The sequence below is a fragment of the Melampsora larici-populina genome (assembly GCF_000204055.1).
Source record: "Melampsora larici-populina 98AG31 unplaced genomic scaffold MELLAscaffold_23, whole genome shotgun sequence".
Classification (NCBI taxonomy): domain Eukaryota; kingdom Fungi; phylum Basidiomycota; class Pucciniomycetes; order Pucciniales; family Melampsoraceae; genus Melampsora; species Melampsora laricis-populina.
In genome coordinates this window covers 579,688-595,228 of record NW_006768787.1, presented here as the reverse complement: position 1 = coordinate 595,228, position 15,541 = coordinate 579,688, and the positions used below count along the sequence as shown (strand labels likewise).

The following is a 15,541-nucleotide window of genomic DNA, read 5'->3' as shown; positions in this document are numbered from 1 at the left end:
CATCTGTATCTGTGCACCCAAATATCACATCCTCTGTCCTCCTTCAGTCTCTCATCAGTGTTTCCATTCCACAAGATAACCACCAGATCTGTGCACTTAAACAACACCTTGTTCACATCCCATTAGGCTGGATTTGATCTCTACACTGACCAAATTCATGATTATTAGTCAACCATCCAGTCAAGTCTCTCCCTCTAGATTATGCGGAAGTCTAGACATTGTGGTAGTTTAGTTGTAGGGTGATATTGCTTGCTAGAATATTTCAACATTATCTTCACCAGATGTGTGTATGTGTATATAGTCAATCCAATCTTTCTCTGTGAACCAAGTTGAACTAACGTGCGATCAGAGTTATCGACCCTTGTTGACTGAGGTGATTCACTTGAGTCACAAAATCTGACATTCAGTCAGATTTCATCAGTCATCTCAATCATCCAAGTCAACAAGGCAATAACTTTGATTGCACGTTAGTTCAACTTAGTTGAAAGAGAGAGATTGTATTTATTAACTCATGCTTCTTTGTAATTCAATTAGTTGAACCAACGTGCTATCAAATTTATTGACCCTTGTTTACTTGGATGATTGAGATGACTGATGAAATCTGACTGAATGTCAGATTTTGTGACTCAAGTGAATCACCTCAGTCAACCAGGCAATAACTTTGATAGCACATTAGTCAGACTTGGTTAAAAGAGAGAGATTGAATTTATTAACTCATGTTTCTTTGTAATTCAATCAACAGACAGCTTTGGTGTAGCAATCCTCAGGTTTAAAACCTGCTTCAAACTGTCCCAGATTCATCATGTCGCTTGTCCTTGGTAGTTGAAAGAGTTGGGGACTGATAACCCAAAAGGATTTTGTAACCCTAAACATATTGATTCATGTGATCTTTGGTGAGGTGTTGCTCAAGGAGCTCTTGATTTGGTCAATGAGTAATATTCTCAATATCTGTCAACTTATGTTTTGCTGTAGAAGCTTTGGAAGGGGCTCAGAAGGATATTTGGTTGTGGCTTACCTGAGAATCACTCATACCTTCCAAACATTCTCAAGTCTTCATGTGTGGACATGCAACCAAACTTTATTTCAGTTCATTTTGGAAGATTGTTTGTCTGCCCCTCTAGGCCAAACATTGAGATTGAATTGAGCTGGACGTACTCACTGGCCTGCCAGTGAGTAGTAAAATGTCACTGTGTTTACATTGCAGCGCAATGTAGCGCTGCTTACCCGCTGTTGCATTGGTGGTGTATGCCTTTTGAGGGTCTCACAAGCTTGCCTGTTGAAACTCCCGGATGCAATGCAGAATATCTATCATCACCTGGATCTATCCTTGGATCTAATCAACCTATATACAACCCCCAAAGATGAACCCCACCTCATCAAACTATTCCTGTTTCACAAACTTGGGTCCTTTCAGCACACAACAGGGCAATCTTGCTAGTAGAGATGAATCAAATATATGGGGCCAAAAGAGACAGATGGAAAGTGAAGAATCAAAGAAATTTGGTGCCGCCAACACTTTGGAGGGTGCTTGAATTCCACTTATAGGAATTTTAGGTCCAGTGTCTTGTGCTGTCAATATGACTACTCAACCTATCATTGCTGGGACACCCAAATCAGTTACCACAGACCATGGGTCAAAGCATACTCCAGAGTTATCAACACTCAGGCACCTGATTGGCCAGTATCTTTTGCTAGAGATGCATGGGACAACATCATTTCCTTTTGCAACAATGGCTTGAAGTTTTTCTCCAAGAACCTGTGTTAAATGTATCCTTCAATGTATCCATGGACATATTCCCTCTTCCAATGAATTTTTCAGACTGGGTGTAGCAAAATACCACATGACATATGATCAAATTCAAATTCATGTGGACGCAAAGGCCCAAAAAAAGTCCTCACAGGGCCCTTCACCAAAAACAACATCAGCTTGATTTTCACCCCAGGGGTGTACTTGCAGACTGTCCCTCAAGACAAATATGACTGGTTGACTGCAATTTCAATGAGTCTTACTCTACAAGAGTAACAACACAACCTACTGTGGGTATAGATATGTAGCCTTTTGGTGTCTTTATCTCAGGATCCTCTTCAAAAGGGTCAGGGCCCTCATGCCTGGTGGTTTCATCCAAGCCAATGAGAGCCACCCACTGTTTAGAGCCAATACCGGGACCTCTGGACCCCTAGAATCAGATAGTGTTGATATCAGCCACCACATAGTTGGCAACATCAACATGCTGTCTGACATCTTAGGCTCTGGTCTGCTTCAATATTTTGAAGTCTTTGATGATTGAATTCGTTGACATATGCATTCTACTACTGGATTTAAATCCTCCGAAAAAAATCTTCCGGATCTCCGAGTTTGGGAGTGGCTGTGCCCATCTCCATATACCTGCGCCAATTCCAGCTGTGCCCCCATTTGGAAGAATGTTGTCCTTCTTGCAATTCATGTGTAGCAAACATTCCAGAGATAGGTCCCCTCAGCAAGACATCACATTTGCAAAGTGATCTGTTGTTCCACACAATCCGACAGACTGGCATATCAGTCAAACATGGTGAGTAAGCTTTAATTCTGAATTGAGCAAACCACACCGGTCAAGTGTGTCCGAAGAATTTGGCAGCAAACCATTTTTGAGGGATCCTTGTTCAATGTCTTAGCAAACATGGAGAATCACTCACTTTTGAACTATCTAGAGGAGCTACAGATGAATTGTCAAGCACGGAAACTACTTATGACTTTCAAGAATTTGTAGCGGGTCATTCTGGGAAGGTGAGTATGGCTTTTCATTGTTACATGCTTCCAACATTGCAGAAATCCAATGTCTTGGAGGCTTTTAAGTTTTCTGTTGCTTCATGATATCTGAGAAGTTTTGAACATCCCCATATGCTGATTACCATGGGCAGTGAAGAAATTCCAAAAGGTTTCACCAAAGAAATATGTTGGCTAGAAATTGAAATTCAGCTTGGAGGATAGTGATTTACTCTCCCAGACCCTTCAAGCTTGGTCTCACTGGATATTCATTATGTACCAAGGTGAAGTGTTCCCAGGTGAAACTTCTGCAGAAGGACATATGCGGTCTCACTGCCAGATGGTGGATTGCAAGTATGTTAATCCCCAGATTTCCATTGGATCAAAGATGGTTGCTCACTTTTTTTACATGTTTTCCTTTCAGGGCTTGGTGGTCAGCTGAAAATTCAAGGGGAAAAGGTGTTTTGTCCTTTTTGAACTTACATGAATGTTTGTCATCATGTTTGGACTTGGGTTTTTTGCCAGTCAAACAAGATGGATACAGACCCAAGTGGACAGCAACATGGTTGGGGAGTTTGGAAGCCAGCCCTATGTAAGCTGCTAATGTGCTGCACGCTCCTCATGGTGATGGTTTGTATTGGGGAAATGTCTGATCCACACAAATCAGCAGTCCCTCTACCAAAAATGAAAAGGAATACAGTTTTGTTGTACATGTGTTGCCTTGTTACCTGATGCCGAGGGTTCCTGAGGATTGTTTGTCCTTTTGTTTGGATAAGATATCTGCTTCCCTGTTCTTGTTTCCTGTGTAAACCCCAGACAGAAATGAGGTCTTTAGAAATTAACACACAGAGGTACTCAAGCACCTTATCTGCCGCCCCACAAGTACACATACATTATTATCATTGGCACACTGCCATTAAACAAGGAGATATGACGTAGAGTTTATTGATTTTGGTACACTACCTTCCAACCATGCTGAAGTGAACACCTCAGTATTATTATTGGGCACACTGCGGTTCTAACAAAGATGTGTGACAAGGATAATTGGCAAGGGCAGTCTCAGGCACCCCTGTTTATATTCTTTGGATTGATATGCCTTTCATATGCTTCCCATCAAAAGCATCAAGTTCTTTTGATAATTTTGACTTAAAAGCATGAAGTGCTTATGATGCTTTTTGCTTGAAAGTGTTGGATGCTTCAAGCTTTTTTTTACTGAAAATCATCCAGTTCTGATTATGCTTTTAAGAGAAAGCACATGCATTTATTGGGATCACTTATACAGACGTATAAGTTGTTTATTGACATTGTTCATCATTAATACCATCCATGATACTTGCTGCAGATAACTAGGTTTATATCTATGTTGACTGACTTTAATCATTTTATTTTTAAAGTTTACAACATTATTGGAATTGTCCTGTGTTCAATATGCACTTTGACTTTGGTTTTGGGGGTTGTAGACTTTTGGGGAATGTTGTCGAAATCCTACGCAGCCTCCTCAGCACAGCACCCTTAAGACTTGAGTGAATCCACTTATGGAACCTCTTAAAAGGCTTTGTTTTGATAGTGTTCATAATATGTTTTGAAGGGTATTCTTCAAAATACATTATGATCACCAAAGGGCTGTTAATATGTCTGAGGGAAATCTTATTTCAAATCATGATGTCAAGCTATGTACTCAAATGGCCATGTCAGGTACTTCATTGAGTGACCTGTCAAAAATGATCTCATCAAACCCGTTTAAACCAAAGGATTCACAGATTCAATACACATCAAAAAGCAAGAATGAACATAAATGAATTGCCTCAAGAAGAGTATTTGACCCCTCGATGGATTTCCAATCCTTCACAACAATATTTGAGTATTTTTTTTGGTAAACACCATGAGAGAGAGAGAAAGTAAGATCAATACAAACAAGAATTTCCCATTGAATTTTTGGGGACTTATCTTCACACACGTCAACTCTCGTTTTGAGACTGAGACAACTTTTGGAAAAAACCACCATAGCCCCTTTCACACATTTCATAGTGTGTCAAGATTTACAAACACATAGAGGTCTGGGTATAGACAACACGACTCTGCTACAATAGGTGTATTGCAGCCCCACCGGGTGATGATCAGATTGGCTCTTTTGGTCTTTATTTGCATTTGATTGGCAGCTTCTTGGATGTGGTTGTCCATGATTGTTTGTGATATACACAGCATTTTCTCTAGATCTGGGAATCAGTGTTTGATTATTTTGTCCACATCAGCAGAAGGGATTTGGGTCATCCCTTGCTCCCTGTCCAACTGAGCCGGATTATAATACAATACATTGGGACAGCAGCTTGTTGGGAGAGCTAAATTGCGGTTGTGTTGGTTTTTTTTGGTGTTCTTCTCAACTTGGTATTCATTCATGAAGGATTGTATCAAAGCTACTCCAATATCACGGAACACTACTCTGGTTAAAATCTTTCTGTCAGCAATCAATCATTCACTTTGAATTATGACCAACAAATTACTTTTCAAGCAGATCATAAGGATTATAGTGTTTTATAACTCTCTCAGAACACAGCTGAAAGAGCCAAGAAGGGGAGGAAGAAAGATGAAAAGAACACACACACAAGATGAATAAGTCTTGAAATGGTGAATGGAAGGACTTAAAACAAAAAGAAGAAATCAACTTCTTAAACGGGGACTATGACTATCAATGAATTAAGTTTAAGACCTACAAGTCTTTGGATTGATAAGAGCCAGGCTAAAAGAGGATAATAATTCAAAGAAAGACTATCTAGGAGGACACATGCACATGCCCGACGAGTAAATGAGTTATTAACTCAACAAGAAATTAACTGGAAGTAAATGAAGGGTCTATTATGATAAAATTCCAATTCTCATTAGTTGTTTACCTGAATTAATGATCAAAAGATACTAAGCTTTATTCTTGATTCAAATGATGATTTTTGCTAACTCAAACACTACCAAAGGTAGTGAAAGATACACTTGCATATAAAAAATTCAAAAGCACACAAGGGGAGAAAGTGGGACAAAAAACCCCTTTCAAACAGTTCTTTCACACAGTAGCTCCCAATCAACCCCCAGAAGAAAATTGACAGAGTCAGCTCACACGGATGAACAATGTACAGAATGTAAAGCTCAAAATCAGCACTAAAACTCAGCTGTTTACCTTAAAAACTCAAATTGATGCCAATTTACCCTTCAAGCTGAAACATAATGAGATTTAGGAAACATACAAAAATTCTGAAGAGATAGAAACAAAGAGAATTTGATGCTATACAACTTTGCTTGTTCAAGCTGAACTCTAACTTTGATGGTTGGTAGTGTAAATTGTGATTGAAAAATGCACAAAAAATCCAAAATATGGGTTGTCCTAGTTGACCACCCCAGTTTATCACCACCCCCAATTGTAGAGTTGTTGGATTTTCGAAATTTGACCTTTAAACCCATAAGTAAGACCCATATGTTTTCCTGTACACCTTAATAAATCCATATATAACATATGATTTCAAAATTTAAACTTATCGCCTGTACTCCACATATCCCATACACCCCCTAAGCTACACATAACTCCTACACCATAAAAGTAAAAAAGAAACAAGAGATAAAAGAATTAAAAGATAAAAAAATGAAAAAATGAAAAATAAACAAAAAACAAAAAATTAATAAAACATAAAAAAGAACTCAAATAGAAATAAAAATAATTTCAAAATAAAAAATAAAAAATAAATAAAATAATAATAAAATAATAAATAAATAAATGAAAAGTACAGCAAACAATGAAAATAGAAAAAAGTTACATAAATTAAAGAAGAATATTAATAATCATGATAGGGGGTTTCAAGTTGAAATGTTTGATGTATTTTTGCGCTACAAATTGTTGTAAAATTTGCGTTCACCTTTTTAGGTGTTATGCGTTAACAATACATCGATTTTGCACAGATTTCTTTTACAAAAGACTTGCCCAAATTTCAAAAAGGTACACAAAAAACATATGAACTTGAAAGCCCCTATTTAATAATCATATGTATGTAATAATTAGTAAATACAGTATAAATATAAATAGAAAAATTCAATCAAATAATAATACAAAATAAAAAATAAAAAGTAAAAAATAAAAAATAAAAAATAAAAAATAAAAAATAAAAAATAAAAAATAAAAAATAAAAAATAAAAATAAAAAATAAAAATGAAAAATATAATGGGGTGTGTACAGATTGATCCTGATCACCACAACAGTGAAACCAGGGATGTGCATCAGCCTGGCAACAAGACTGGATATAATGGGAACTGCAAAGATAGAGTCCGTGAAGTTACACAATAAGTGAGGGTAGTACGTGCAGAGAGACATATAATACTAAAAATGCTATATGTGTTCATTGACACACAAAAGGCTAGGTGATGGTGTACTTTGTGTAGAGACTGCAAGACAAAATTTCAATGTCATGATAGGGTGGCACAACAGTGAAATTGCTCACAACAAAAAACATGAGGCAAGAACTTGAAGGGCCGGGGAAGGAGGTCAATGTTGGGGTTTGGGGTGGGGCATCATGCAGTGATATGATGTTGATGGTGGTATGTGGGGGTGTTCAACAAGACAGTTGTCTTTATAGGTGTCATGGAAGGGATGGCATGTACAGTGAATTGTGAAGTTAGGCACATTAATCAAAACCATCAAGGGGCCAAGGATAGCCAAAATAACTGAGGTGGTGCACTCAGGGTACATGTGCAATGACTGTGCATTCAAACGTGTGCAAGAAGACCCCTTCATTGTTCCGCCAGAACTGCAAGTTGTTTCATGGCTTCAGACACAGCCAAGTAAGTGTCATGAAGTACCTATAATCATGCTGATTTCACATTTCACTCTTTTCAGATAAGATGCTCATTGAGAGTGATACGGAAGCCCCCTGGAAACAGCCAGATGTGTTCAATATCACCCTTCTGAATAATGTTTTGCCTGATGCTAAAGCCAAAGAGGTATACTGCACCACCTGTGTACAAAATGTGCTCACTATTTTCTACGCTCCCACCACTTACTGGGTGGATCAGGATGTACGTATCATTGTTGCTGCCATCACCTACGCCAGGATGGATAACCAGCACATACCTGTATTGTACACCATGCCTGCTGCTACCTTCCCAAATCCCTTGATTCAAAACAGCCTCAAAGCTGCCCATCACTTTCACACACTTCAAGAGGACAATGATCAAACTGCAACACTTGATATGTGTACGGAGGTGATGTCCCGTATGAACAGTTGTCTCTACGCAATTTTTGACACCATTGCCAGTCTTCAAGCCCGCTTCTAACATGCCCAGAATGTCTCCCAAACACCTACAAGCTCACAGGATCAGCTGATTACTCAATTTGAGAAGCTCACAAGCAATTTAGGTACTGGCACCCTTGCATTGAATATTCTTGGCCCACTTGTTGCTTCCCTGGTGTACGGGATCAAGGGGCTGCTGGTTTACCCCAATGACGTGAAAAGATTTGGCATTGTGAAGCTTGCTCACTTCTTTGCCCTAGTAGACCACATTCACACTCAACAGCCCATTGAAGAACCTGTCTGGAACAATACCCAAAATCTGATTCTAGATACAATTGAAGCCATGTCTTTGCCTCAAGGTTTTGAAGCAGCAAGGGAAGCGGTTAATTCTGGCAACTGTGATGGTGACTGGCATCATCAAGATTTGTCTAAAGTAGAACTGGCTGTCACCATTGAAAGGGACCTTGTCAACTTTTGTGAAAGCAGGTCACTCTTTGAAGCAGGCAATGCTTTTTCAGGGTTTCCTCTGCCAGACATCCCTGCTGGACAAGGTCTGCCAAAGTGTTCCAAAAAAACCAGCAAAAGGCAATGTAATTCCTGGAATCAGTAGGATTTCCTCACTTTGCACTTCTGGCTAAGAGTGATTTCAACTGTTATACTCAGGTGATGTGGGTCTTGCAAGTAGCTTATACTCACCTCTCCAACCACACTACTTGTTCAAAAAAGTGGTTGTGACGATTTGGTACCAATCACCAGATCTGTAACTTAGGGCTTGTCATTATACTCCATCAGTCAATATATGGTCAGTTGGATGTATCATGCCAAATGGAATTTGGCTAATGGATATCTTTTGCACTTCTGGGTCAAAAAACTTGATAATTATCTCATCAGAAAGCCATGGACTTCATTTAAATGTTATGATAATGCATCAACTCTGTAGCTCTGCTACAAAAACAGTTATTTGTCTTTGAGACTATCTCCTATATAGCCACATAGATACTCTTTGGAGTTGGATACAGATTTTCTGTCTCAATGAAAGATATAGTCACAGAGTTTGGCTTTCCAATGAACTACAAATTGAGTGGGTTGACTGAAAATTGATAAATATATAAGGGATTGTTGAATTCAAATTGTGCCCTTGTCACCCATTAGCCAAATTCCAATCTCTGTTACAGGTTGTAATCTGATGATCCTGGAGGTTTTTTGTTGGTACAATCAATGGTTTTCACACTCAAAATACAAAAATATACTCAAATCTCAGGTCTCATCCATAGGAACAACATGCATATTTCTTTGTATTTATCTCTCTCTTCCTGACTGCTCAATATCTATGTGTGTCAGGTTTTATATTTTCCTCATATATTCTGCACAGAAAATATTATATTTTGTGTAGTGTTTGATGGATTGTGGTTTTAAAAATATGAAAAGTTGGGCCGGACAATTGGAATGCACCAAAGGGCCTAACCATTATTTTTTCATATTTTTTCTGACCCTTACCAGCTTCTCAATAATTTTCTACGTCTTTTCAATTTTCTAAACTTAGTGGCAAATTTGCAATTTGGCGTAGTGAAAGCTGGGTAATTCAAATATACGGATTCATTGATGCTTGGTCTATATGTACATGTCACAAATAGCAACCCTTGGCACAACAATATATATTATTTTGATGTGGTGAAACGCCATGGTGGTATCCCACAACATCTTGACACTGATTGTGGCACTAAGACTGGCAAGATGGCAGCCAGCCATGCTACTCTTGTTTGTGTATTTGGCAGTCTAGAAGAAGTTCAAACGGCACAATTACACTAAATTCGTTAACAATCAAAAGATTGAGTGCTTTTGGGGTCAAATGTGTCAAAGCCATACACATGGGATCATTAATGGATTTTATGAGTTGCTGGAAAAGGGCCAATATGACTCCGATAATATTTTGGATTAGTAAAATCCATTGGATAAACTGATGAATGATGATAAAAGATCAAGCCTTCAGTACCTGATAATGTAGAAAGCATTAAGAATGAGGAGAGATACATCAATTCAAGTGAGATTAGTGATAATGTGGGGCCTTGTCCGTCCTTGCTTGCTCTTGCTGCTGTGGGGTCAAGTCTGGGGGTTGATGTTCTCTTAGAAAATGGCGGGCAAGGAAAGAAACATAAAGGTTTGGTATCTACATTCTGCCTTTGGGCATCCCTTGGCTGTATAAGATGATGCCTCTGTAAGCTTTGGGGCCTTTGTAGCCTTTTTTGAAACCAATCCTTCTGAGTTGCCTCACTGCCAACATATTTACCTCAGATTTTCCATCTACTTCTCATAATTAAGATCTGCCTGTGCAATTACGTCTGGCAATGGGCAGGATGTCAGCAAGGTCATTTCAAAAAGGGAGAGTTGACTGGGCACTCACAATTCTCATCCACTTGAGCAGCCAATGCTTGTGCCATATGGATTATCTCCATAGAATCTGGGTGTGGTGGCTAAATCTGGCTTCTGGTTGGGGAAGCAGGATTCCAATGATTCCCCTTGACGGTGGAATATCCCAAGCTCCAGCGGATTGACCTTTGCATAGATATTTCTAGCCAAAGTGTTGTCAAATTTGGAAGATCCTGTGTAGAGGTCAGTTGTGCCCTTATTGAAAGCCTGTCAAGAATGATTTAGGCCAAGACGCACGGCTTCGGGATTGAAGTTGTGTTTCAGATGTTCTGGCAGATTTGTGTTGTCCTTGGCAAACCCACAACAAAGTCCATGAAACGTGAGGCAGTGAAGCAAGCCAGAGATATTGTGAAGCAGTTGAATTGATTCCAAGGCTTGATTGATCCTTGCAGCAGTTCCAATTTTTAACCCATAAGGTGTATGGTCCATCACAAATATGGCTGGATAAGAAGGTGACTTCCACTTGACGTGTCCATCCTGCAAAAGGGCTGCATGGTTCAAGACATTGTGTTTTGTATTCCACCCAACCACCAGTCCATGTCGCAGGGTATGAGTCAGCAACCAAACAATTGGACAAACGCCAGGGTTTTCAACATGACAGTGTTTTTATTTTCAGGATTGTTCACTTCTTTATACCCCTTGTCATACTTCACATGAATAACACAAGCTAAAATATCTTTTGAGGAATATTGGTGACAACAAGCCATAGAGAGCGTAGTTGGTTGGACTGTAATTATGATGTCTTCATGTAAAAGACATTCATTTTTGAAATACTGGTGGCTTAAGGTGACCCCCCCAACGTGGCAACCGGTTGCCACTGCAAGGTTGATGGTCAAGAGTTGAGAGATGGGTACATTCCAGTTCGTTGCCCCTCTTTGGTGAAGGTGGAAGAGAAGGAAGTTGTGGATGTGAGTGACTGTTTGATAGCCCAGGGCCTGACAATCATAGAAATAACTTCAGCAGGGAAAGACCCAAGAAAAGTGTCATTCTTAAAGTTGTCCTGTAGCTTGCCTTGTCACATGCATTGGGTTTCACATTGTGAAAGTTGAGAGTGATCCATTCTCTAATCAACTTCATGTAACCAACAATGGTAGCAAAAGAAATCTTGCCCTTTCTCTGAATCCTTGGTTGCATAAATCCAGCAAAGATTGTCATGCCAGCCATATTGGCAATCACATCCCTCAGCTACTAGGCTCTGGCAGGCCAGAGACTACCACACCTTCATGAAAGATTTGGAAAGATTTCAAATTACTTCCATTTGCCTGTCTGACCACCAAAATTCCAATGTCATCATATGACATCATAAATCCATACACACCTGCTCCTGTATTCACAGATCAAGAAGATTTAGTCTATTAAACTTTATCATGTAAATTGACTGAGGTATTGAGGTTTGAAACAGAGTCATGGATAAAAAATACTATTTTATACTATACATAAGACTGAGATCTTGGATATCTTATATCTTTATCAATATACATATAAAATCAATTTCATATTCCACCGTACAATACACTTCTCTACATTTCTTATTTTGGCAGCCTTTGTCCAAAAGGCATATTTCTATATGTAATTGTGAATTCTACATGAGCAGTCCAATCTTTCCTTGATTTGTTGATTCTAGGAAGGATATGAATAAATTGATGGCCAAAACTTTTGGAAATCATTATCTACATTCATATCAGTCTATTTGTGCCTAACTTTTGCCCGACATTCCATCAAAATTTCCCTCAAGGTCAAAGAACTTCAGAAAATCCAACTTCTGTATATACTCTGCAATTACATATAAAAATACTACCCATTGACAAACGCTGTAGGGAACAGAAATGTGGAGAAACATAGTGCGGAAAATATTATCAAATTTAATATCTATGTATGTTGACAAAGATTGAAGATATTCAACATCCCAATTGTATGTATAGTACAAAGATAGTATTTTTTATCTGTGATTTTTTTTCAAACCTCAATTACTCAGTCAATTTACATGATAAAGTTTAATAGACTATATATCATTGTTCTGTGAATAAAGGTGCAGGTGTGTACAGATTTGATGTCATATGATGACATTGGACTTTTGATGGTTGGACAGGCAAATGGCCCCACATGATATTATGTTGAAGTCATTTTGAAATCCTTCTGAATCTTTCATGTATCTTGTATGGAGTCAGTGGGAGGCTCTGGCCTGCCAGATCCAAGTACTTGGGGGCTGTGAATACAAGTCTGAAGCTCTAAGAGAGTGGGCACTTTAGCCAAGAAAGCTTTTTTGTCCAGGTCTTTGTAGGTTTGTGCTTGAATAGCTTTGAAGTAATCAAAATCATCCTTTCGGGCTTTTTGTGTTGATGAAGCAGTAGGGCTGTTGTAGGTGGGTACTAACTCCACTGGAACACTGATTATGCCACGCTCAACTATTGCCGCAAGCCTGTATGGCATGATGGCTGCGTGGTTTAAAGAAAGTTAGTCACAGTTCATTGGAGCAAAGAAGGCAGTAAAGGCTTGCTTAACTCACTCAGGTTATGAAAGGAGGTAGGTTGCAGTGAAGAGAGCAATTGAAAGAGATGAGATGGATTGGAAAGATGAGATCAATTGGCAGCTAGAGTTCAGGAAGGGATCAGGCTATGCTGCTAGAAAAGAATAGACCAATTGGCAGCTAGATTTCAAAAGAATGGATTGATGAGCAGCTAGAGTTCAGTGAAGAGGATATTGAAGTATTGAAATTTATGGTGAAATAGAGAATGGTCAGAAAAATGCTAGAGTGAGTTGCGGTCAACAGGGATCAAGAAAGTCAGGAAGAAGTAAAACAATGATGTTGTGAGTAAAAGGCAGAGGTAAAAGGCAAAGTAAAGAGAAATTAAAAATAAACACATCTCACATCTTGATTTTTCAAACCACATGTCTCATCATGCTTCCACAAACAAAAGATACAACCCCCACCTTGAAGGCAAAACCTTCAAATCTCCCAAGGCAGCAGATGAGAAAAGAGCAGAAAGATGAAGATCCTCTTGTCCCTTTGTTAGTCATATCTCAATTTCCACAATTCTTGAATAAATATGCTTTCTGATGACCTCCTTGACCATCCACAGGCAGTTCAAGAGCGGCTTGCAAGGGTCAAGCAAGAAAGCATTTTTCTTCTAGGCTCTCCTACCATCATTGGCACTTTGGAAAAAAGATTTGTGATATGTGGCAATACTTTCAAGGTACATCTTTCTCCTCCATTTCAACGCGCTTTGATCTTTAGCTTACCTTCTTTTGCTCCAATCCAATAGGTCTACAAGGTTTCTGCTGGCAAATTTCCAGAGTGTACATGCAAAGATTTTCAATATGGCCATATCTGCAAGAACATCCTGTGCGTAGCCATTCTTCTCCATAGAAATTCTCAGCTGATGTTGCCTTTGAAAGACAGATTTGTCTTCATCAATGTCCTGGCCTATCAATCAAATTGCCCCTCATCTTCTAGAAGTAAGATTGGAACTTTTACGCTTTCAACCAATGATCATCACTCTTACTCTTACACATTGATTGTTTTCAGGGCCCTCCTGAGGGAAGAGCTTTGCAATATCTTTTCTAATGCCCCAGCCATATGCCTTCCTGTTGGGGTGACCAGTGAAAAATGATGTATTATGCAGAGAAAAAGGCAACTAAGTCTCATTCCATTGGGGAGCTTGGAAATATTCAAAGGAAGCTGACCTTGGCTAATATTTGCATCAACAGGGGAGGCTGGAAGATTGTAACATTGCAATACATCGAACATAGGTCATTGCTATTTGATGCACCCATCCAAACCATGTAGGTGAACCGAAAAATACACCTACATCCTTGTTTCAGAATGTAGGTGTGCAGAAACAACACCGACATTTGGAAATCTTGAATGTAGGCTTTGTTTTTGTACGCCTACATTTGGAGTTTCCATGCAGGCGTACAAAAATGCACCCACATTCTAAAAACAGGATGTAGGTGTAATCCTTGTACACCTATATCCTCTTGTAGGCATAAAATTTGTACACATACATTGTCAACCTGGTCAAATACGCGCCTGAAAGGATTTGGCACCCACACATAACACCATCCACCTACTAAAAGAGTGTTTTTGACCTGCAAATAGGATATTGGAGGACGGGAAACCCATTTCAAGATTGTGAAGAGGATATCGGAGGACGGGAAACCCATTTCAAGAGGCAAAGAGGATATTGGAGGACGGGAAACACATTTCAAGATGCAAAGAAGATATTGAAGGATGGGAAACCCATTCTGAGATGTTAAGAGGATATCAGAGGACAGGAAACACATTTTGAGATGCAAAGAGGATATTGGAGGATGGGAAACCCATTTCAAGATGCAAAGGGGATATTGGAGGACGGGAGAATTGTTGTAATGGTTTCGGCAGATATTTTGCATTGTAATACCTCTCATCACTCACATTAAATGGAGAAAAATGACACATCTCACAAATGGAAAACCCAAAGCTCAGGCCAAATCAAATCATCAATCACACCTTTCCCATCCCCTGGTAACCATTTCATATCTCAAAATGTGTTTCCTGTCCTCCAATATCTTATTTGCATCAATGAATGGGCTTTCTGTCCTCCAATATCCTCTTTGCATCTCAAAATGTGCTTCCCATCCTCCAATACCCTCTTTGCATCTGGAAATGTGTTTCCCATCCTACAATATCCCCTTTGCATCTTGAAATGTGTTTCCTGTCCTCCAGTATCCTGTTTGCATATTGAAATGTGTTTCCCATCCTCTGATATCCGCTTCACATCTCAAAATGGGTTTTCTGTCCTCAGACCTCCTCACATCTTGAAATGGGTTTTCTGTCCTCTGATATCCTCTTTGCATCTTGAAATGGGTTTCCCGTCTTCCGATATCCTCTTTGCAGGTCAAAAACGTGCTTGTGGTAGGTGAAATGGTGTTATGTATGGGTGCCAAATCCCTTGTAGGCGTAAGGAATTGATCCGTACATCTGAAATTTCAAATGTAGGTGTCATTTTCTTATGCCTACATGTCAAAATTCAAATGCAGGCGTCATTTTCATACGCCTACATCTCAGAATCAAAATGTAGGTGTGCAAAAATGACGCCTACATTGGGATTTCAAAATGTAGGTGTAC

At 39.1% G+C, this 15,541-nt stretch overlaps 1 protein-coding gene across 1 annotated transcript; it reads left to right on the top strand.

The window, feature by feature from the left end:
- Positions 1–7,228: 7,228 nt before the first annotated feature.
- MELLADRAFT_63975 (uncharacterized protein) lies at positions 7,229–8,617 on the top strand (the record flags this gene model as incomplete). The annotated part of the gene is made up of 4 exons (XM_007411123.1): positions 7,229–7,315; positions 7,420–7,558; positions 7,614–7,978; positions 8,090–8,617. The coding sequence occupies 4 exons, from the start codon at positions 7,229–7,231 to the stop codon at positions 8,615–8,617; spliced, it is 1,119 nt and encodes a 372-aa protein (XP_007411185.1).
- Between the last annotated feature and the right edge of the window lie 6,924 nt (positions 8,618–15,541).